The following is a 22,820-nucleotide window of genomic DNA, read 5'->3' on the forward strand; positions in this document are numbered from 1 at the left end:
ATTGGGCGACGAGCTGGGAGGGTCCCCGATCTCCCGCCTTCCGCTTTTTCTGATTAGTTCACAAGTTTTCCCGGGTTCCCGGAGTTGGGCGGAGCTGCCAGGGCTCGGAGGTGCCCCCAACGCCTTAATTGGGCCAGGCTTTAGACACTACTGCGCCTGCGTGCACCTCTTCTCCTCCTTCCGGGGTGGTAGCCTTGTAGGTTTTAGAGCGTCCCGCCAACCTGCCCGCGTTGCGCAGGCGCTGTCAGGGGTCGAGGCCGCGCCCGGGAGCTAGGTATAGGGGGTGTGGCCAAAGGGCTGGGGCGGGGGGGGCGTCTCTCGCGCCGGGTAAGGGGCCTTCGGGAAGAGTCGGTTGGGGGCGGGAAGGGGCTGAGAGGGGGTACGGGGGTGGGTTCAGGGAGCCATAGGGTGGAGGGGTGCAAGGGCAGGGTAAAGGAACAAATGAGGTGGTTCGAACAGCCTTAGAGCTCAGCGTCCAGCAGGGCGAAGACTCATATCTGGGGGAGAGGAGGAAGGGAGAGCAGGCTATTGGGAGATGAGAGAGTGAGGGGCCAGAATAATTTCTTCAGGATGAAAGCAAATTAGGTTGTAGGGAGGGATAGGAATCCCAGATTGGGGGAAAAATAGATGAATTCGGGTGGCAGGGTGGGGAGATCTTAAAGACCCCTCTCTCTGCTCTAGGACTCTGGAGAGGTGGGTGGGCGACAGGGATGGAAGCTGAGGAGGCAATAGAGAGAAACTGAGAGGAAGGTTGCTGGAAGGGTTTGGATGCGACGTCAGGAAGCTGGCTTTTCTGCCAAGGGGTCTAGGCCGCCTGGATTCCCCGGGGGTCCTGGGTAGGCGTCCTGCCCTACATGTGGTCACATTCATCAGGGGCCAGGCATTGGGCCAGCGCTTTGATAGGGAAGGACCCAGGAGTCATGGCTTGGTGGTGTCTGGATGGGCTTCCCCAAGGCCTTGGTGAGCCATGGAGAGAACTCTGGAGATTGGGCTTACAGCCTCTGTACTGCATACGTCCTTTCTCACCTCCATCCGGGGAAGGCAGAGACTGTAGAAACTTAAAGAGGATGGTAAAGGCACTGCCCAGAATTCTAAAAGTATGAGTAAAACCAGAGCCTCTCTCAGCCTGTCTCAGTAAATTCTCTCCATCTCATGGCTGTTGCCACAGTCCTATCAGGAACCAGACTGAGACGAGCAAGTGATCTTCGGGTATTTCCTACTTCTTTTGGGAAGTAGGATAAGAGGAGCTAAGAGTCAGATGGACCTGGCTGTTATTTAAGGATTATGACTTTGTTATTGTAGGAGCTCTCTCTTTGGAAGGTGGCCTGAAAATTGAATTGGAGTGTCCTTGTTTCTCCTATTGTCCAGGGGAACATAGATGGCTGGACACAGACTCTAGAGACTTCAAATAATGTGGAAATGTTTCGACCTTCAGGTCAGTGGGACCTGGCAAGGGGGCTGGTGATTATGTCTCCCTGGGAAACTGACCATCTTTGTCCTTATGATTCTTCAGGTTCCACTGGGCTGATTCCCCCATCCCACTTCCAAGTTCGGCCCCTTCCAACTCTGCCAAGAATGGCTCCCAGGTGGGTCTCAGACATTCCCCTGGTTCAGCCCCCAGCCCATCAAGATGTCTTAGAGAGGCGGCCAGATAACCAGAGACCTCAAGTGACCATGTGGGGACAGGAAGTTTCTGGCAAAGGGCAGGAGCCAGGGTGGAGAGGCAGGTACAGATCTAATGTTGCTGTTTTCTTGGGCTTGCTTGCCAGTGGCGCTTCTTCCCTGAAATAGATTCCTTACCCTATTTCAGCCCTTAGTTCCATAATTTATTCATTTTTATATAAGCAGTTGTTGTTGCCTACAATGCATAAATAATAGCAGTGTGCTAGATGCTAGGGACAAGGATAACAAAAATAAATAAGAGAGATCCTGATATCAAGGAATTTTATTTTATTTTTGATAATTTTTTTTTAACGAATCTATCTATTTATTTTGTTTTTGACTGTGTTGGCCTTTGTTGTTGCGCACAGGCTTTCTCTAGTTGCAGTGAGTGGGGGCTACTCTTCGTTACGGTGTGTGGGCTTCTCATTGCAGTGGCTTCTCTTGTGGAGCACGGGCTGTAGGTGCGCAGGCTCAGTAGTTGTGGCTCGTGGGCTCTAGAGTGCAGGCTCAGTAGTTGTGGCACACGGGCTTAGTTGCTCCGCAGCATGTGGGATCTTCCTGGAGCAGGGCTCGAACCCATGTCCCCTGCCTTAGCAGGCGGATTCTTTACCACTGCGCCACTAGGGAAGCCCCTATCAAAGAATTTTAAATCCTAAAGGAAGAGATAGGTTGACCCACGGCTGATTGTATTAAGTGTAGTATAAGGCAGGCTGAAGAAGTACGGGCTGGGAGTACAGACCGTGTGCTGTGGTAGTATAGATTCATTCTGACGGAGCTGACCATGTCGTCTGTCAATTTGTTGTCTGTGAAAGTTCTTATTCTTGTTGTTTCATGTGTGTCTTTTCCCAAATGTACTGGAACATCATCCTGCCATTTTGTTCTTGAGTGGATTGCATGTGAGTCTGCCTTGGACCCCATCAAGGGGAAAGGAGCATAATGACGAAAGGGGAGCATTGGAGTGAGTGTCAGGAGACAGAGACTCTTTGTGACTAATTTGGCTACCAGCTAGGGGTCCTTTGGCCAGTCACCTCATTTCTCTAGGCTACAGATCTCTGCCACTTAAAAAAGGTGTTGGGGAATTCCCTGGCAGTCCAGTGGTTAGGACTCTGCTTTCAGTGCCAAGGGCACAGGTTCAGCCCCTGGTCAGGGAGCTAAGATCCTGCAAGCTGCATGGTGCGGCCAAAAGAAATTAAAATTAAGAAAAAGAAAATGCTGTGGTTCTGGGCCTCAGTGAGGGAGCTGTGTCAAGAGCCATGTTATAAGCTGGTTTCAACTTTATGTGACGCCAGTAGACTGTGCTCTCCAGCGGTTGGGACTATGTAATTTATTGAGGTACTGCACTCTCAGACTTCTCATGTGGTGTACCTAACACTCAGTAAATGATTTTAACTAGTGCCTGGACTCACCATATTGATACTCGTTGCCATGACCTCTCTTTCCACCTCCATCCAACTTTTCCTTGCCCTTAAATCCGAATTCAGAAATCTCTGAGTGTCCTTCCAGCTTCTCCAGTTCAGAACGTGTGGCCTAACGATGTGCACATCTGATGTTGAACACATCTGCCTGTATATTGTCCTCGAGAGAGGTCATGTTCCATGAACTCAGCCTTTAGGTCCTGTGGGCCCAGATATGCTTAGTAGGACTGTTGTCAATGATGATGGTGACGGAAGTGCAGAGATCCCCATGGCCCAGCTTCATCCCCTGCCATCTCCCCATATGGGAGCAGAGGGATCCTCTGCTCCTCCTGTCTCCATTTATGCCTTGGCCACCCTCCCAGCACCAGAGACAGGTCTCACCTGTGCTAACCTGTCTTTGAAGGTCCGTGGAGCTGGCGGGGTCGCAGGCCCTGAGCCAGCAGGCTGAGCTGATCTCTCGGCAGCTGCGAGAGCTGCGGCGGCTCGAGGAGGAGGTCCGGGTGCTGCGGGAGACCTCGCTGCAGCAGAAGATGAGGTTGGAGGCCCAGGCCATGGAGCTGGAGGCACTGGCACGGGCAGAGAAGGCTGGCCGCGCTGAGGCCGAGGGCCTGCGTGCTGCCCTGGCTGGGGCCGAGGTTGTCCGGAAGAACCTGGAAGAAGGGAGCCAGCGGGAGCTGGAGGACGTTCGGAGGCTGCACCAAGAGCAGGTGAATGTGGGCCTGGTAAGGGTTCAGCTGCACAGTGGTGAGCTGGGCAGGAGCTCCCCAGCAAAGAGCAGGCATTGCAGAAAAGGGTGATGGATGTTTGCTGAAGGTGAAAGAAACAGGTGACCTGGAAAGAGGGAGAACTTGGATGTGTTGGTCTTATTCAGATTGCCCTTTTCCGCCAGGACTCAGGAGACCTCCCACCACTTGAAGCCCTCTTCCTCTTCCAGTAGGAAGTAGTTTGTCTTTCTACTTTACTCCAGGTACCCAGTTCATCTGGGAACACTGTGGGAGGGAGAGTGAGGGAGGTGGGAGTGGGGTCCTAAGGTGGACTGGGAAGGGGCGATTATGCAGTCAGCAAGCATTTATCCGTGCTTACTCTTTGCCATCCCTGAGACAAGAGCCTGGACACTGGGGTGAGCAGATCAGACAACTGTCTGCCCTTGTGGGTGGAGCTGACAGCCTAGTGGGGGATACACACATTCAATGCGTAATTTAATTCTAATTAATTAATTGCAATTGGGAAAAGAGCCATGAAGGAGAAGGACAAAGGAGCCCTGACTGGTCTGGGGGTTTGGGAAGGCCACCTTAACCAGTCGACGTGTTAGGAAATGAAACCATAAAGATATTGGAAGAAAATATGGGTGAATTCCTTTATAACCTGGGAATGGGGAAACCTTTCTACCTATGAATCAAAATCCAGAGCCATTAAAGAAAAGATTGATATATTGACTTTATAATACCAAACTTAGGAATGACAAAATAAAAGTAAAATTAAAGGGTGATAAACTATAGAAGAATATTTCCAGGTCATATCACAAGAAAAAGCTAATATCCCTACTATATAACGTGTGCCTAGAAATCAAGAAGAGAAAGACAGCAGTCCAGGCAGAAAATGGACAGAGGAGATCATTCAAAGAAAAATATAAAGAGCCTTTAGTTTCATGAAAGATGCTTAATGATAAGAAGTTGACATTTGTGTTAAATAGGAATTGGCGGTGCCGAAGTGGTTGGGAGTCCGTCTGCCAGTGCAGGGGACATGGGTTCGAGCCCTGGTCTGGGAGGATCCCACATGCTGCGGAGCAGCTGGGCCCATGCGCCACAGCTACTGAGCCTTCGCTCTGGAGCCCGCGAGCCACAACTGCTGAGGCCCATGTGCCTAGAGTCCATGCTCTGCAGTGGGAGGGGCCACCGCAATGAGAGGCCCGTGTGCGGTGGCGAGGAGTGGCCCCCGCTGGCCGCAGCTGGAGGGGACCCGTACACGGCAACGAAGACCCAATACAGCTATAAATAAATAAATAAATAAATAGGTGTTGGCTGGTGGGCAGGCATGTGGGGAGGTGTTGGGGGCTGGTGTGACACTTGGCTGCAAGTAGATGTGAACGGGAGGAGGCCAGAGGGGCCTGAGTGCAGGCGATGAGAGGGGCTCTGGGTGTTGGGGTGGAGTGTGAGGCCTTGGGCCTGTTCAACTTTATACTTTACCTCAAGAGCAATGGGTAACCGCTGAAAGGTTTTAACAGGGAAATGACATGATCAGATTTATATTTTATATGTAAAAGGACCAGTTTTGTGATTCGTGTTCAAAAAGCTCACAGTGACTATGGTATAGAGATAGGGCTAGAGGCGGGCAGACCGGAAGTGAGGGCAGCCACTTCCCCTCCTTCACCAGCCGAACCGTGACTCTTTCAGCGTATCTGACACCCTTAACCACTGTTGGTGGTGCTGTGAGAAAAGGACAAGCTCCCTGCCTTCCTAGGGCTTCCTTCTGGATGGGGGGAAGCAGACAGTAAGCACGTGCAGAAGCAGGATCATTTCATAATGATAAGAAGTGCAGGAAGGGCACGAACAGGTGATAGGACAGCACAGGTGCTGGGTAAGGATTAGCGGTCTGGGGAGGCCTTCCCCACGAGGCGGCATCACTGAGATCTGAGGAGCTGGGGGAAGCCAAGCCTCCAGGTAGACTCTGAGGTGGGAAAGAGCAGACTTGTTGGGGGGACGGTGGGAGAGCACTGTGGCTGGAGCAGAGTGGGCAGTGGGAGAAACAGGACAGAGCTCAGAGAAGCAGGCAGAGGCCAAGACACGACAGGTTTCACAGGCCCAGGGAGGAAGCCGGTCTGAACGCTGTGGTAAGCCACTGGAGGCTTCTAAGACCGGTCAGGAGATGGTTGCCATTGTCCAGGCCAGAGATGAGGGTGGGTTGCCTCAGGTCGGTGGCACTGGATGTGGAGAGAAGTGACAATGTTTTGGTGGGAGACCTGACAGGAGCTGCTGGTGGGTTGGAGGGTGGTGGGGAGTGAGGCACCAAGGATGGTCTCCGTTTTGCTGTGCACAGTTGGGCGATTTCTTGGGTGCTTGTCCAAGGTCACAGAAAGTGGGAGTGAAGGGCAGGGCCAAAGCAGAGGGCGGATTTGGAAGGTCCAGGTGTGGGCGAGCTGGCCCCTGCTGAGCCCTCCCTTCTCTCCACAGCTCTCCTCCCTGACACAGGCTCACCGGGAGGCTCTTTCCAGTTTGACTAGCAAAGCTGGGGGCCTGGAGAAGTCTCTGAGTAGTCTGGAAACCAGGAGGTCAGGAGAAGCCGAAGAGCTGGCTGCGGCCCAGAGGGAGGCCGAGCTGCTGCGGAAGCAGCTGAGGTGAGTGGGCGGGTGGGCGACCGAAGGGCAGTTGGTCTGGCATTCGGTGGGTTGGTGGGTGGGCTGGGTCTCCAGGATGCCCCCCGATGGCTACCCTGTTCCCACCCCAACCCTAGCAAGACCCAAGAGGATTTGGAGGCTCAGGTGACCTTGGTTGAGAACCTAAGGAGGTACGTGGGGGAGCAGGTCCCTCCCGAGGTCCACAGTCAGATGTGGGAATCAGAGCGACAGGAGCTTCTAGAAACCGTGCAGGTGAGAGAGTGCTGGGCATGGGGTGGGACGTGAGGGCTCAGGTCCTGGGCGAGGGGGCCCTGGAGAAGAGCACAGTCCCCGGGAGAGAAGGCAGTGCTGTCAAGGGGCACACGGACTGGCCGCCGCCCGAGGGCCACTGGGAGACCTGGCAAGAGGTAGCTGTCCTCTCTCTCTCTCTCCCCCGACGCTGCCCGAAGCACCTGCGGGAGGACCGGGCCGGCCTGCACACCACCACGGAGCTGCTACAGGTGCGCGTGCAGAGCCTCACGCACATCCTCTGCATGCAGGAGGAGGAGCTGGCCCGGAGGGTAGGTCCCTGGCCCAGGCCCCTCACCCCCGGGTGCCCCCTGTGCATGGGAGGGGTTGGGGTGCCGCTCCTAGAACCTGCCCGCGTCTTTCTTCCCCTGAACGCCTCTTCTTGCTCTGGCTCCTGATGCCTGGGCAGGACAGAAGAAGTAAAACCCACCTCCTTCCTCTGCACCCCCAGGAGCCCACACTGTCCCCACTTCCTCCACCCTCAGGTTCAGCCTTCAGACTGCCTGGAGCCCGAGTTCACCAAGAAGCGCCAGTCCCTACTGAAGCGCTGGCGGGAGAAGGTGTTTGCCCTCATGGTGCAGCTGAAGGCCCAGGAGCTGGAGCACAGAGACCGCGTGGGGCAGCTGAAGGGACAGGTCGCCTGGCACCCTCCTTCTCCCCATGCTCTCCCCCAGCTCTCTGCTCCTTACAGGAGGGGTGGCATTTATTCACCAAATACTTGGGTGGTTCCCACATGCTGGCAGCACAGCCCTGAGCAAAGGCTGACAAGGACCTGCTCTCATGAGGCTTACATTTGGCGAGGTGGGCCGGCTTCCCCCAGAAGGTGACAGTGTCCAAGGATGGGTGGGTGCCACGGGCAGAGGCTGGCCACGGGTCCTGGTGGGTTGGTCACAGGGTAGTTCCTTAAGGTGTGGGCACGGGGAACATGCTTCTGGAAGGAAACCTGGACCCAGACTCCATTCTTAGGAACCCGGGCTTACTGTCTCCATGTGTGGCCTTCTTTCAGAGACCCCTGCACCTGCCCCTTCCTTCCCAGCGCCTCCCCTACAGCTTTGGCTCTAGACCTGCCTCCTCTCCTCCCCCAGGTGGCCGAGCTCCAGGAAGGAGTCAAAACCCAGTGCCAGGAGCAGGCCATCCTGCAGCACTCCCTGCAGGACAAAGCTGCAGAGGTGGAGGTAGAGCGGATGGGTGCCAAGGTCAGTGTCTGAGACGGGCAGAGGCTGAGGGAGGGCAGGGAAACCCCAGGGAGGGGGACACTTTTGTTTTGGCTGTACCACGTGGCATGCGGGATCTTAATTCCCCGAACCAGGGATCAGACCTGTGCCCCCTGCAGTGGAAGCGAGCAGTCTTAACCACTGGACCGCCAGGGAAGTCCTCTGGGGACCATCTTTACCATATCCTTCCTAGGCCCTGCAGACGGAGCTGAGCCGCACTCAGGAGGCCCGGCGCCGGGAGCAGCAGCAGACAGCCACAGCAGAAGAGCAGCTGAAGCTTGTGGCGAACGCTGTCAGCAGGTATCTGGGCTGCAGGGTGGGTGGAGTAGCATTTCTGCTTCGACAGCTTCCTGGGCATCTTGGAGTTTAAGAGCCTCAGGCAAGAAGGGCTAGAAAGCTGGCCGTGGAGGATGCAGGGCTGGAGGTATGTAGCCCTGTAAAATCTTTGTGTTTGTTTTTTCCTGGGGCAACCCCCCTCCATATTCACAGCAGGGTCACTTGTTATGACTCCCACCCACTGCGTGTTTGGCTGGAGATGAGGTATTACTAACTTCCTCTTGCAGTTAGTAACGGCTTGAGCTAAATAGAGCACCTAGGAGGGTCTCCACCTTCAGAACTGTTCGAGGATGGGGAATGTGGACACTTGATCTTTCTTTCTTCCCTCCTTTCTCTCTTTCTTTCTCTCTTTCTCTCTTTCTTTCTCTCTTTCTCTCTTTCTTTCTCTCTTTCTTTCTTTCTTTCTCTCTTTCTCTCTTTCTCTCTCCCTCCCTCCCTCCCTCTCTCTCTCTTTCTTTGTTTCAAATTTTGCGGGCATGCCCTGTTGAGTTGAAAAAAATTTAATCTATCTCTTTTAAAGCTGCACACCCACAGGTGCACCTCTTTTTATTGTACTTTGCTTTATTAACTTCACAGATGCTGCTACAAATCGAAGGTTTGTGGCAACTCTGTGTCGAGCAAGTCTATTGGTGCCACTTTTTTCCCAACAGCATTGTTTTAAAATTAATGCTATTTTAAAATGTTTAGTTGTTTTTTCAGACGTAATGCTATTGCACACTTAATGGACCCCAGTATAGCATAAACGTAGCTTTCATGTGCCCTGGGAACCCGGAAAGTTCGTGTGACTCGCTTTGTTGCAGTTTCCTTCCCCCCCTTTATTTATTTATTTGTTTATTTTTTTAACATCTTTTTTGGAGTATAATTGCTTTACAATGGTGTGTTAGTTTCTGCCATATAACACAGTGAATCAGCTATACATATACATATATCCCCATATCTCTTCCCTCTTGCGTCTCCCTCCCACCCTTCCTATCCCACCCCTCTAGGTGGTCACAAAGCACGAAGCTTATCTCCCTGTGCTATGCGGCTGCTTCCCACTAGCTATCTATTTTACATTTGGTAGTATATATAAGTCCATGCCACTCTCTCACTTCATCCCAGCTTACCCTTCCCCCTCCCTGCCAGTTTCCTTTTTAATCAATTGCAAGCCTGTCTCTGATACCAACTTCCTAGGTGTTTCCTTCACAGCTGTTGTTAGATAACCTTTAGAAAGACCTCTAAGGAGAAGCACAGGTTTCTTTGCACAGGTAACAATCCCTCCTCGGCTTTGAACATGGGGACACGGAGGCGGTCTGAGGAGAGCTCTCAGCACAGCGCCTGGCTTACTGTCTGCATTCTGTAAATGTTCACTTTTACCATGAGGCTCTTGTAGATGGATCACACAACAGTTTTGGCTTAGAAAAATTGTGATGCTTAGAAAAATTGTGATTGCCTACCATCCCTTTCTGTTGGATTTGTACCTTGAGGACTAATTTAACCAAAAAAAAAAAAATTTTTCATGAAAAATTTCAAGCGTGCATGGCATTAGAGAGACCAGTTATGATGAACTACTGCCCAGATTCAATCCATTGCATGTGCCTCCTACCTCCAGGAAGACAGAAAGATACGGTGTGGACAGGGTTTTACTTTGATACCAGGACTTTACTGAAATGGTCCTTGCTAATGATTTATTGCCAAAAAGTCCACGTGGCCTAAAACAACCCAAGCTCGGATTGTTGCCAGGTTTGTTAGTCTCTTGGTGGCTTGGAGATCCTGTCAGGAAAAGGCTTTCATAAGAGCCACAGTAGGTGTTGGAAGCACCCGCTCAAACAGTTTTCAGATAAAAGTGATCTCTGCTGTACTGCTAGGGATACGGCCTTCGGCCTTTGTCGTGCGCTTGTTTTCCCCCTCGGTGCTGCATAGGCCCTCCCAGGGGGCCCGTTCTTCTCAACTTCCATGAGCCTCGCGGATCCTGCTTTGGGCATAGCCAGCTGATAAAGCACGTGGACCCGGCCTTTGTTGGTGTCAGGGACTTGTTAGAGAGGATAACTTTGATCTCTGATACCTAATAGTGATCAAAAGGCAGACCGTGAGAAATAAGCTTAGCACATTGCTTGAAAAGATGTACAGTCATTTAATGCCTTCTTGGGGCAAACTGATGGAAGCTATGGGCTTTGTTCCATAGCAGAATGCACATAAGTTCATACACCCCAAACGTGGCACGTGGCGGCAGGAGACTCCCCAAACCTGGAGACGCACCTGGAGGCCTGAGGTGCAAAAGCCTGAATCAGCGAGAGATAAGCCTGCTTTAGGGCACTTGTTTTAGCCCCCATGGAATCAATGTTACTGAACCCTTTACTTTGTGATGGCATCTGAGTCCAGATAAGGTGTGACCCCATGAACCTGATTATTGTTTTTACCGTAGGGTTGTTTTTAAAGACACTGATTGCAAGGACGCAAATGAGAAGCTTATGTAGGTTTTGGGACCAGAAATAGCTGCGCCTTTTTTTTTTTTTTTTGTCTGGGCCACACAGCATGCGGGATCTTAGTTCCCCGACCAGGGATCAAACCCACACCCCCCGCAGTGGAAGTACGGAGACTTAACCACTGGACCTCCAGGGAAGTCCCTAGCTGTGCTTTTTTTTATGAGCAACTGCATCAGTTTTATTTGACAATCACTAAGGGGCTTAAGCTCTCAGTTTTCTTTCACGACTGGCAGGGCACAGAGTTGGGGCCCCTACTCGTGGCTTCAGCTTCTCTTGCCCTTGCTCTGATTTCCCCTTCCCTGCTTTCCCCGCGTACATAGCAGTACAGGATAGAGGGGATCAAGTCCTTTTGGAAAGAAGTTGGGGTTGAAGGGTCATGACTTTGTGTGTCTTCTCCAGCTTTGAGACCTGGCTCCAGGGCGCTGTGGCGGAGGTGACGCGGGCCGCAGCCCGGCTGCCCGGCCTCAGCAGCCGAGTCAGCTATGCCGTCCGCAAGGTCCACACCATTCGGGGTGGGTAGGGCAACTTCCAGATGCGTCCTGCCCTTCCCGCTGCCCCACCAGCTCTCTCATCCTACACCCACCCTCCTGCCTCCTCCTTACCAGTCCAGGCATCTCCTGTTTTCCCTCTTCTCCTCCACAAACTCACCTCTCTGTTGCTCTCTGCCTTTTCTTCCCCAGGCCTGATGGCTCGAAAACTGGCCCTTGCTCAGCTGCGCCAGGAGAGGTGAAGTTTGGGCCACTTTGAGGTGGATCAGGGGCAGGAGTGGGGCTTTAAGGTGTTGGTTGCTGGGACCCAAAAAAGCGAGGATGGAGGAAGGATGGGGGCTTAGGGGTCAGGCAGCTGGGTGATTCCCCCCATCTCTGTTTCCCTTCCCTGTCTCAGCTGCCCCCGACCCCCACCGGCCACGGATATGAGCCTGGAGTTGGAGCAGCTGCGGGAGGAACGGAACCGTCTGGACACGGAACTGCAGCTGAGCGCCCACATCATCCAGCAGGAGGTGGGCCGGGCCCGGGAGCAAGGTACACCTGGTCCTCAAGTCACCGAGCTTGAGCCGGGGCCAAAGTCTGAGTCTGGGGGATGAAGAGGAAGAGGGAAGAGCTGGGGTCTAGGGTACGGAGAAGCCTGAGCGGGCACCACGTCTTCCCAGGGGAGGCGGAGCGGCAGAAGCTGAGTGAAGTGGCCCAGCAGCTGGAACAGGAGCTGCAGCGCACCCAGGAGTCCCTGGCCAGTTTGGGGCTGCAGCTGGAGGCGGCTCGCCAGGGCCAGCAGGAGAGCACGGCGGAGGCTGCCAGTCTCCGGCAGGAGCTGACCCAGCAGCAGGAGGTCTACGGGCAAGGTGTGCAGGAGGGGGCGTGGGCAGACCCATGGGGGGGGCGGGGGTGGGAACCATGAACCAAGGCTCGCCTGACACCCCACGTGCACCTCCACCCCAGCGCTGCAGGAGAAGGTGGCCGAAGTGGAGACTCGACTGCGGGAACAGCTCTCAGAATCAGAAAGGAGACTGAACGAGGCTCGCAGGGAACACACCAAGGCCGGTGAGATTGGCTGGGGTGGACGTGGCTTTTCAGGAAGAAGGAAGTGTTGAGGCATGAGGTTATTTTAAAAACTTTATTTTTAAAGCTTTTTTGAAGTGTGCGAGTCATGAAGTTATCAAGGAAGATGAATTCTCAGGTGGTAAACACCCCTATATAGCCAGCTCAAGCAAGAGCACTTGACCAGCCCTGGATCCCCTGCAGCCCCTCCCAGTCACCCCCCTCCGCAAAGGCAGTCTGACATCTCATAGCAACGATTACCCCCAACTTTTTATTGGGAAACATTTCAGACACCTGGCCAAGTTAAAAGAATCAGGTAATGGACGCTCAAATGCCTTCTCTGGTTAGAGGCAGCGGTTCCTAACCTTTGGTCACATTTCCTATCTATCTGTATATACACACATATTGATATATAAACATTTGGGGGGGAATTATTGAAAGTAGGTTGCATACATCCTGACTGTTCAGCTGCATCTCCCACAAATAGGATATTTTCCTATGTAACCTCAATACCATTGTCACACTTTAAGAAAATGAACATGAATTGCACAAAATCTGATATCCAGTCCCTATTCAGATTCCCCCTGCAGGACTCTGGGAAGCGTCAGTGATGGGGGAGGTACTTTGGGTTCGCAGATTCATAGGCTCCTAGAGCATCAGACTCCCCTCTGTACGGAAGACTGAAAGCCACAAGGTGTCAGTGGCTCACCTGAGGCACAGAGCTGGGACCCAGTGTTCCTGCCCATCCTTCCAGGCTTGTTTTCACGGTGCCTCATGGCCTCTAGGCTGCCCAACACCCGTCCCCTCTGTGGCCTGGCTTTCCCGTAGTGGTCTCCCTGCGCCAGATCCAGCGCAAAGCCACCCGGGAAAAGGAGCGGAACCAGGAGCTGCGGCGCCTGCAGGATGAGGCCCGAAAGGAGGAGGGACAGCGGCTGACCCAGCGCCTGAAGGAGCTGGAGAGAGACAAGAACCTCATGCTGGTAGGAGGCCGAGGAGGGGCTCTTCTCAGGGAGCAGAGCTGTGGAAAGGGGAGGGGACTCTGCCCGGGCTTGGTGGCGTTTAACCCTCTCCTTCCCAGGCCACCTTGCAGCAAGAGGGTCTCCTCTCCCGTTACAAGCAGCAGCGACTGTTGGCAGTTCTTCCTTCCCCGTCGGATAAGGGGTTACCTGTGGAGTCCAGCCTCAGGCCCTCAGAGTCTTCAGCGCCTGCACCTCCAGCGGCGGCCCTATGCACCAAGGAGTCCATCAAAGGTAAGGGACAGATGGCGGGGGACTTCAGGCATCTCTCCTCCAGGCACTCTGCAATGCATGAGCCTTGTTCTCTGTGACCCCTGGAGGCCCACAGCCTCTCTTGTTCACGCCCGCCTTGGACCAGGAGCCTTCTCCCTCATAACCCTAACATCCTGCGGCGTGACTGTGACAGCCTTCTCTTGTCCACCTCCTGTCCCTTGGGGTCTTCTTTCCCAGGATCCCTTTCTGTCCTGCTCGATGACTTGCAGGGCCTGAGTGAGGCCATTTCCAAAGAGGAAGCTATTTGTGAAGGAGACATCCAGACCTCTTCTTCTGTCTGCCTCTGAGCAGCTGCGAGGACCGAAGGGATGAGGATGGAGGAGGAGTGGGTTGGGGAGGGCGTCCAGCCCAGCTCCCTTCCCATCCAGCTGCCCTCGGGGACAGCCGCCAAGATGTTGTGAATTCTCCCGTGGCTCAATAAAGATGACTGCAGTAGGAGCCATTGTTTGGACAGTTCTCTCTGGGAATATAAGGAAATTTTCTCCCTGCAGCCTCTCTTGTCCGAGAAATGTGAGAAGTGGTCCCCCACACAGCTCTTTCTCTAGACGATTCCGTTTTCGAAACCCCTTTCCTAGGCTGCCCAGGAAGTTTTTGGAGAAGCTCCAGGTTTCTTTTTATTCTCAACTTTTGTTTTAAAACTACCTCTGGAAGGTGATCAGTGCCAGGAATGAAGCAGATAAAACATTCACATGTTCGACAGGAATCACAGATCCAGGCAGCATCCTGCCCCGGGGGCCACTGTGGTGGGCTTGACGGGCGGGTCCCTGCTCCCGTGGCACTTACAGTCCGGTGGGAGAGACAGAGGATGGGCAAGTACTTACATGAACAAATGAGCCGTTTCAAACAATAATAAGTGCTATGAATATGAAGAGAAGAAAGAAATGACAGTGATGTGGTAGAAACTGGCTGTGTGGGGAGGGGCGGCATTAGATGGGGGGGACAGGCAAGGCCTCTCTCCGGAGGGATGTGGTGCTGAGGCCGGGGTGAGGTGAGGCGCAGGCTGTGCAGCCCCCTGGGAGGAGCATGAGGGCGGCCACAGGCTGGGCAGGCGGGAGGCTGGAGGGAGCCCGAGGGAGGATGCTGCAGGGAGAGGCCAGGCCTGGTGGAGCTTGGATTTTACTCTAGAAAGTCCTTAGAGTACTTTTAAAACTGGGGACAGACACAAGATTTGACTTACATTTATTTTTTTTTTTTTTTGCCGTACGCGGGCCTCTCACCACTGGGGCCCCTCCCACTGCGGAGCACAGGCTCTGGACGCGCAGGCTCAGCGGCCCTGGCTCACGGGCCCAGCCTCTCCGCGGCATGTGGGATCTTCCCGGACCGGGGCACGAACCCGTGTCCCCTGCATCGGCAGGCGGACTCTCAACCACTGCGCCATCAGGGAAGCCCTTGACTTACATTTTTAAGAGATCTGTTGGCTGGCTGTGGAGGATGGGTTTGGGGTGTGGCCACGGGGTGAGGAGAGACAGGAATGAAGTCCTCAAAAGTGAGCCACGAGGGACAGTGGTGTCCCTTACTGCGGGGGAGCAGACCCAGTGGGGGACAACCCGGGGAGGAAGTGAGTTTGGACACGTTACTTCTGAGAGGCTCATGAGACGTCCAGGCAGAGGAGTCCTTGCTGAGGAAAAGTTCTAGGGGGATCTCTGAACGACTCAGACCAGACAGACTGACAACTGAAGGAGGAGGGGAGAGAAGGGGTGGGCACAGAGTTCACACGGAGGACACGGAGAGGGGCTCAAGGGGCAGTGAGGAGGATTCCAGAGGGAGGAGAAAGAGGCTGAGATGCCAGGGGGAGCTGAGGCAACTTCTTCCTGAGCCTCTGGGTGTGACTGATGGAAGCAGCCCTGGGGTCGGAGAAGGAATCAGGATGTCCTCATACTGTCTCCTTCACCTGCAGTCACCCCAGGTGGCTCCTGGATGAAATTCTCAGATGTCACTGCTTGGGAGGCCCCCTTCACGCCTGGAGAAGGCATATGCTGGGAAGTGGAAGTTCCAGGAAGGGCTGAGCCCCAAGGAGAGGGTTCACACTGGGATGGGTGGGGGAGGCTTGGTGTACTAGCTGAGACCGTTCTAGCTGTGTCCCAGCTGTTCAAGGGAACACCCCCTGTCCTCCCCCCAGTTGCCCACCCCCTGCCCGGCATCCTGCCTCCCAGCCCCTGTAATTACACTGCTTCCCCACGCGTGGTTTGCTCCCATTCCTTGGCTTCCAATGACCTTGAGGGACTAGAGGTAGAAGTCCCTGTTATTAGGGGTTGCTGCAGGGTGTGTATGAAGGAGGACATGAAAACAATGGTGGGGTGACCAAGGTCTGGGTCATCCATAAAGCCTGGGTGGCTGGGTCCTGAGCTGGGGGACTAAAGTGAGGGACACCACCAGAGGTTACACATTAGCCACGGCCTTCCAGATGGGTTTGACCAGTTAGGTTTGGATGTGATTCCTTGTGTGACTGGGCCGGTCCCTCCCCAGAGATTGGCCTCCTCTTCCCCCTCCTCCCCTGTAAAGCCTCTTGGGGTCCCCAAGCACCCAGACTCAGCCGACCCCTGACTTTGGGGCCAGGAGACAGGCAAGATGCTCAACTGGAAGCTCCTGGGGATCCTGGTCCTTTGCCTGTTTTGCCGGAGGTGAGCTGGGAATAGAGGCCCGGAGTGTGATTTGGGGTGATGGGGGACGGTAAAGATGAGGCAAGGGTGAGCTGGGTGCATAGGGATAGGGAGATCCTGGGAATTCACATGACGGGAAGAGTTAAGGCGATGGAGGTGATGCGGGAAGGTGCATTTTAGCGCAGAATAAATGTTTTGCTGGTTTGGGTGTAGCAGCATGTGGCGATTTAGGTCAGCATTCAGGTGTGGGGCGAGTGTTCATCAGAGCTGAGGTCCGTGTTAAGGGCGTGGAGGTCATCTTAGAGATGGGGTCTGGGTGCCACGTGGTGCCAGGGTGTAGACAGCTTTGGGACTGCAGACACATATAGCGGCCCTGCCAGTGGGGTGTCCCAACCAGGGTTGGATGGAGCTTATGTGGGGGGAGCAGGGGATCCTGTCAGTTTAAAGTTGGTCCAGTCAGTAGTTCAGGACGGCGTTTCCTGTCATTTTAAGATCACTTTGGTATTTTGTGAATGTGTGAGAGTTACTTTTGAGTTTTGTTTGTGGGATCAGCTCAGGCTGTGGTCCATCGCAGAGAGGTGATGCTCCCTGGGTCTGTAGCTACGGGGAGAGGGGGGATCCTCACAACCTCTTATCTTTCTCCTTCCTCCTCTACAGGCATCTCAGGCAGCGGAGACCATCCATCTCCCTCATCCACAGAGCCCTCAGAGGAGGAGGGCCCCCCAACATTGCCTCAGGGCCCCCCAATTCCTGGTGACCCCTGGCCAGGGGTACCCCCTCTCTTTGAGGACCTTCCACCTCCAGGCCCCAGCCGTCCCTGGAGAGACCTGCCTGAATCTGGAGTCTGGCCTCCTGTACCCCCTAGAACTGATCCCCCTCAACCTCCCCGGCCTGATGACCCCCGGCCAGCAGGACTCCAGCCTCCAGAAAACCCCTGGCCCACCTGCCTCTAAGGTGGGCCACGGATCTCAGGAGGAGCCAGATCTTGACCCACCCCAGGAGGAGTACAGACAATGGATCCCCCAGAGGCATCCTGGGCCTCTGCCCTCAAGCCCATCTCTACCCTTCTGATTTCCCTTGAATTCTCCCCAATTTAGCCTAACTCCTTAATTCCTTTCCTCATTCCTTCTGTTTTATTCTGAACCCGGAAGGTGTTGTTCTCAATATTTTCTGTCCCCTCTTGAGATCGCTTTTAGCTCCCTCCTCCCCCTTCTTTTTCCTCTGACAGCCAAAGTGAACACCCCTACCTCACCTGCAGTCCTCTCCCCTCCCACCGCCTCTTCCCCACCCCGGGGACTCTCCGGGCAGGGCTGGCAGCACTGTGTTCTCTGCTGCTACCTGGTGGCCGCCAGCTGGGAACTACCAGGACACCATGGTGCTTCCATGAAATGGGAAAACAAAAAACCGTGTTTTCTAATTTTGACTCTAGGCTGCGTCTTTGCCAATGAGCAGGACTTTGAACATTCAGATGCCCTCATAACAGCCATGGACCTACAGAGATCTGGAAGTCATCTGAGTTCCTGTCTTGCCCATATGCATGGGGATGTGGAACTCAGCCAGTGGAGGGTTGGAAATGCAACTCTCAGAGTTACAAGGACATTCAGACCCACATTTCTCCCATTCTGGGATCCCTATTTTGGAGAACGAGAAACCAAGTTAAGTCTCTCTTTAATAGCTTATGGTTTGCATACCTCTGGCTGAACATGAAAACTCTCCCAGGGGGATGTGGGCAGGACTAAGTTGTAAGGGGATCAATTTCCAGAAGCATATGTGTCCCTTCCTAAAATGAATCTGCCTGAGAACTGTGTTCTCCTTTTCCACATGCCTCCATTAACAAGTGACCCTTCTCTCACTAGACAGAGGAAGGCCGAGCTCTCTCGCCCACCCTGAACTGAACCTGGGTGCTCTTCCTGGAGCTACCAAATGAAGTCAATGGAAAATAAAAATCAGCCCTTTCCATCTCATGAAGAGATGAATTTTTAGTAGAAGTGTACTTTTCTGTTTAATCATTGTCAATATTTGTAGTTTTGATCAATTGCATCTTTTAATAATTGTAATTATAAACCCAGGGCAGAGTAATGGTTTTTAAAATAGTCTTATGGTCACAGGAAATAAATTCCAATTTATTGATATGTACATATTTTCGTTATAGAGATATACAATAAAAGACTTTCCAAAAAGACACTAAAATACAAAAAAGGTGATACAATGCAAACAATATTTCATTAGGAACAAACTCTATAGGGAAAATGAAATGGAAAAAGGAACCAAAAAGAAAAATAAATGAGGTAAATTTGCTGACTGGCTAATGGACTTGTTCACTTATTAAAAGGGTGTTAATGAACATGAAAGGGCTATGGTGTTATATTCCATCCGCTACATTTAAAAGAGTGATGTGACTTTCTAAATATATAAGTATTTACAATTTCCCAGAAAGTGTACCCTTTGCAGTGTTTAAACTGAAGATTAAAAATGTTAGTTGTTGACTTTAAAATGTGTAAGGGGTACATAGTTTCCCCAGATTCTTTAAGGGTGTATTTGAGCAGGAAAGTTGGAAGGGCAGGAGCCCAGAGATCCCAATGGCCCGATGTCAATCAAGTGGCTGGCCCGGGTGGGGTTGAAGAGGGCCTAAAAGAAATGACGGTTCCCTGACCTTAAAATCCACTGCTTTAGGACCCAGTTTGCTTACATGGTAACTCCCATCAAAAGCTATATGTGACCGGTTTGAAAAAAAAAAAACGAAATAAAACAAACAAAAAGCCCCCTAAGTTTAGAGTTTGGAAATAATCTTAGAACAGGTGCGAATTGTAGGTGTGAGCCTGTAATTTAATAGGCCTCAAAGTGGACTAGATTCACTCATTCATTCGATCATTATCTCATACCCTCAATATGTCCTGCAATGTCAGGTGCCACGGGGGAATATAACGGATAAAAATATACAGTTCCCATTCTCAGGAAGCCTAAAATTAGGCCGGGGGAGCCCTTCCTGGTCCCACTTCCCCACTCCCTTTCCCTCCTCCCCACCCTTATAACTTTTTAATAAATCCCTTTTACTTAAATTTTTGTCTCAGGATCTGCTTCTGGAACATCCAACCTAAGACACAACAAACAGTTTGCTATAAACCCTTGCAGCTGCTTTTTACTGCGCATGTGCAATAGGGGTACTGTTGCCCAAGGCATAGAGATTAAGCTCTCACTTAATTTGCACAATAACCCTATTGTTATCACCATTTCTCAGAGGAGAGAAACAAAGGCCTGGAGAGGTACAGTGACTCATGCAAGGTCATACGGAGAAAAATGGCAAAACTGGGATCTGAACTGAGGCCTGTCCTGATTTTAATTACATTATCCCATCTCTTTATTCATCTGTGTAAATCTGACACGGAATACAGTGCCTGGGCCTTCATGGACACTGAATATGTTGTATTGGGGTTCTCCACACAAACAAAACCAATAGAATATACGTGGAGATTTATTACACGAATTGGCTGAGAATGTCCACGATCTGCCGTCTGCAAACTGGAGAATCAGGAAAACCTGTGGAGCAATTTAATCGCAGTCCGAAGGCCTGAGAACCATGGGAGCTGATGGTTTTAAGTCCCAGTATGAGTGCAAAGGCCCAAGAATCAGAGGGCTGATGGGGTAAATCCCAGTCTGAGTCCAAAGACCAAGAGCCAGGAGTGCCAATGTCCAAGGGCAGGAGAAGATGGGTGTCCCAGCTCAAACAGAGAGCAGATTTGCCCTTCCTCCACCTTTTTGTTCCGTTCAGCCCTCACAGATTGGATGGTGCCCACCCACATTGGTGAGGGCGATCTTAACACTGTCTACCGATTCAAATGCTAATCTCTTCCAGAAACACCCTCACAGGCACACCTGAATGTAAGGTTTCACCAGGTCTCTGGGCATTCTTTAGCCCAGTCAAATTGACACATAAAATTAACCGTCACATACATGTTCTATGAATGGCTGAATTCATTAATGAATGGTGAGTTTGGGCAACAGAGAGTAGATCAAAATGTTTAGAGTGAAGGAGATATCTATATATCTATATAAATATATATAAATGTATAAGTATATAAATATGTACATTTTGGGCCTCATCATGATGCTTGTTGGATCTCAGTTCCTCAACCAGGGATTGAACCCAGGCTGTGGCAGTGAAAACCCGGAATCCTAACCACTAGGCCATCAGGGAACTCCCGGAGTGAAGAGTTTATAGCTTGGAGAAGAAAGAAATGTCGTGGAACAAGTAGGTTGGGGGGAATTAGAGAAGGTCTTGGTGCCTGGCTCAGGAGCTCATATCTGAAAGTCTTTGTCCTTGGATAGAACTGTGTTCTTTGTGGGGAGGCATACATAACCTGTCTGGTGTACTGTGGCAGGGAGGTATGGGATAGAAGGGAAGAAGGAAGTCTGGATTCCTCAAACTGGCCCTGCCTCAGCAACTTCTCAAGCCAGTGCAATGGAGTTTGTTGGGAATGGAAAGAGAAAAACATTCTTAAAGGAGAGAGAAAGTGAGGGAAAGAACTGAGTCCCTGATGTAACCCAGGAAAGGATCGCAGGCTCTTTGCATCATTTCCACATTATATTGGTTTCCATGTCTTTCTCCCTTTGTAAAGTATGAGCTTCTTGAGGCAGGGATTGTGCCTTGTCTGTCTTTGTACGCCTTAATTCCCTCCTAGTACTTGGCCCACAAGGTGTTCAATAAAGCAAATTATTAACCCCATTTTACAGATGAGGAAACTACTGTTGACAGAGGTTAACTCACCTTCCAAGACAACACAAGTGCCAAAGTCAAAGCTGGATGTAAGTTCCAAACCAACTCTTCCAAGTTTGACACAACAGGTAGGTGAGTGGGAGAGGGAAGGGAAAGCAAGAAGTAATTGGAGGGCTTCCCTGGTGGCGCAGTGGTTGAGAGTCCGCCTGCCGATGCAGGGGACACGGGTTCGTGCGCCGGTCCGGGAAGATCCCACATGCCGCGGAGCGGCTGGGCCCGTGGGCCATGGCCGCTGAGCCTGCGCGTCCGGAGCCTGTGCTCCGCAATGGGAGAGGCCACAACAGTGAGAGGCCCGCGTACCGCAAAAAAAAAAAAAAAAAGTAGTTGGAGATTTTAATACCAATTAATAGGCAACAGATATTGGTACCTAAAAATGCTGTGTTTATTAGCTGGGAAGAGGCTGAGTGGGACTGGATGGTATGGAATATTAACACAGGGGATCCCACTGTGCCAGCTTATCCATTTAGATTAGATGATGCTGATTCTTCCCCATCTGCCTTGACTGACCTCACCTACGAGTGACTGCGGTGGGGACACTATTGCATTTTATGTCAACATGGAGTCATACAATTAAATAATAGAATAGGATCTCTAATAGATTTAGAGAATAATGGCTCAGTACCTTGGACATGGCCGGTAGTCAATAAATGCTTAGCCAATAAGAGAAAAGAACCTTGAACTGGTATCTTGGTATAATCTAATTATAGAAGCTGAGTTACCTTGAGAAAGCGTTGGGCACAGCCCTCAGCCTTTGGGCAGACGAATAATGTCTTTGGACTAGACAGAAGAGTTGGTTATCTGCTCTCCTTTGAAGATCTCTAGGCAGGGAAACTCCAAACGACTCATTTGTTTATCTATTTACCCATATAATGGTCATTTATTGAGCATCTACTGTGTGGGGTGCTAGGTGATGGTGACAATCTCAGGGAGAAGTTTCAGTCCTCCCTGCCCTCGAGGAGCTCTGTGTCTAGAGAGGAAACAAATATGTATTAATAAATCATGACAATAAAATGTAATAAAAGTTAAATTAGGGAGGGGCACACCCGTGCTAACTCCTCTGCCAATTTCATGTTTCAAACTCATCTGACCAAAGACTTGTTTTGGTATAAACTTAAGCTCTCTTACTGTACGTTTTCTCCCTCTAATCTTTAACTAACTGCCCACCAGGTGTCTAGCACTGGCTCAAATAACTTGTCGAATTAAACCAAACCTCTCTCCGAAGGTTTTTCCAGCTGATACCCTTCTCTTTTGCAGCATAATCTCAACTGTGATGGGGACAGACAGGATGGTGTAGTAGTGAAAGCATCGGATTGTGACCCAATTCGTTGTTCCTACTCTGCCATCTGATCTCTGCGTGGCCCTGGGATGTGAATTTAGGGGATTTCCTTAATAATCTCTAAATTCCCACGCAAGGTTGACAGCCTCAGTTCTTCGTCTGTGATGTTCCACGACATACCACCAGAGGGCAGCATAGAGACTCCTCCAAGGCGTTTCCCTCCAGAGTCCTCCTTGTCGTGCCGCTAACATCATCACTCGCCCGGCCTCCATCAGGTCCCACTAATGCCCTCTTAGTCGCCAAGGTGACTTCTCTAAGGTGAGTCAGGCACATGAGGTGAAATGAGGCAGGCGCTGGGGCCCTCAGGAAAATTCAGGCCAGGCTGCTTGCCCAAGTGGTCCATTCATTATCTATTCTTTCTCTCATTATTAACTGAGTTCCCTCCATGAGCCACGCAGCACTAAAGGGAAACAGCGGTGAGTCAGAAAGGAGGGCCCCACCCTCCCGAGGCTTACCTTCTAGTGGGGGAAGTGAACAACAAGCAGATGCATACAGGTTGTATGTAATAGGCTATCACGTCCTGATAAGAGCTATGAAGAAAAAGAAGGCAAGAGGAAGGACATAGCAAATGA

General features: G+C 51.8%; 2 protein-coding genes and 1 long non-coding RNA gene across 4 annotated transcripts; 2 read left to right on the forward strand and 1 right to left on the reverse strand.

Moving 5' to 3' along the window:
- The first annotated feature begins 842 nt into the window (after nucleotides 1–842).
- CCHCR1 (coiled-coil alpha-helical rod protein 1) lies at nucleotides 843–13,976 on the forward strand. 2 transcript variants are annotated; one of them, XM_027099483.1, is made up of 18 exons: nucleotides 843–1,070; nucleotides 1,369–1,435; nucleotides 1,514–1,727; nucleotides 3,481–3,784; nucleotides 6,248–6,411; nucleotides 6,528–6,663; nucleotides 6,861–6,971; nucleotides 7,185–7,334; nucleotides 7,785–7,895; nucleotides 8,107–8,213; nucleotides 11,114–11,226; nucleotides 11,395–11,440; nucleotides 11,600–11,736; nucleotides 11,865–12,053; nucleotides 12,151–12,252; nucleotides 13,078–13,229; nucleotides 13,328–13,499; nucleotides 13,716–13,976. In XM_027099483.1, the coding sequence occupies exons 1-18, from the start codon at nucleotides 855–857 to the stop codon at nucleotides 13,823–13,825; spliced, it is 2,601 nt and encodes an 866-aa protein (XP_026955284.1). In that variant the 5' UTR covers nucleotides 843–854; the 3' UTR covers nucleotides 13,826–13,976. The 2 variants fall into 2 exon arrangements, with proteins under 2 accessions (XP_026955284.1, XP_026955285.1); XM_027099484.1 differs by lacking the exons at nucleotides 13,328–13,499; nucleotides 13,716–13,976 and having other exon boundaries at nucleotides 13,004–13,116.
- On the forward strand, nucleotides 13,391–17,669 carry PSORS1C2 (psoriasis susceptibility 1 candidate 2). Its single transcript, XM_027099512.1, is given in 4 exon segments — nucleotides 13,391–13,499; nucleotides 16,041–16,159; nucleotides 16,796–17,076; nucleotides 17,078–17,669. Coding segments are annotated over 4 exon segments (555 nt in total). The 5' UTR covers nucleotides 13,391–13,476; the 3' UTR covers nucleotides 17,210–17,669.
- LOC113616182 (uncharacterized) lies at nucleotides 17,666–22,811 on the reverse strand. Its single transcript, XR_003431242.1, has 3 exons — nucleotides 21,632–22,811; nucleotides 19,193–19,232; nucleotides 17,666–17,769 (listed from the first exon to the last, which is right to left on the reverse strand). It is a non-coding gene; the product is annotated as an uncharacterized LOC113616182 (long non-coding RNA).
- Between the last annotated feature and the right edge of the window lie 9 nt (nucleotides 22,812–22,820).

The sequence above is a fragment of the Aethalodelphis obliquidens genome, unplaced genomic scaffold, assembly GCF_003676395.1.
Source record: "Aethalodelphis obliquidens isolate GAN/ISIS:26980383/991018 unplaced genomic scaffold, ASM367639v1 scaffold131, whole genome shotgun sequence".
Taxonomy (NCBI): domain Eukaryota; kingdom Metazoa; phylum Chordata; class Mammalia; order Artiodactyla; family Delphinidae; genus Aethalodelphis; species Aethalodelphis obliquidens.

What these genes read in the sequence shown, in the direction of transcription:
- CCHCR1 (XM_027099483.1), top strand. Translation starts at nt 855, where the DNA reads ATGTGGTCACATTCATCAGGGGCCAGGCATTGGGCCAGCGCTTTGATA. An exon ending in AGCTTCTAGAAACCGTGCAG is followed by an intron (nt 6,664 to 6,860) that starts GTGAGAGAGTGC and finishes CGCTGCCCGAAG; the next exon opens with CACCTGCGGGAGGACCGGGC. An exon ending in GGGCCGGGCCCGGGAGCAAG is followed by an intron (nt 11,737 to 11,864) that starts GTACACCTGGTC and finishes ACGTCTTCCCAG; the next exon opens with GGGAGGCGGAGCGGCAGAAG.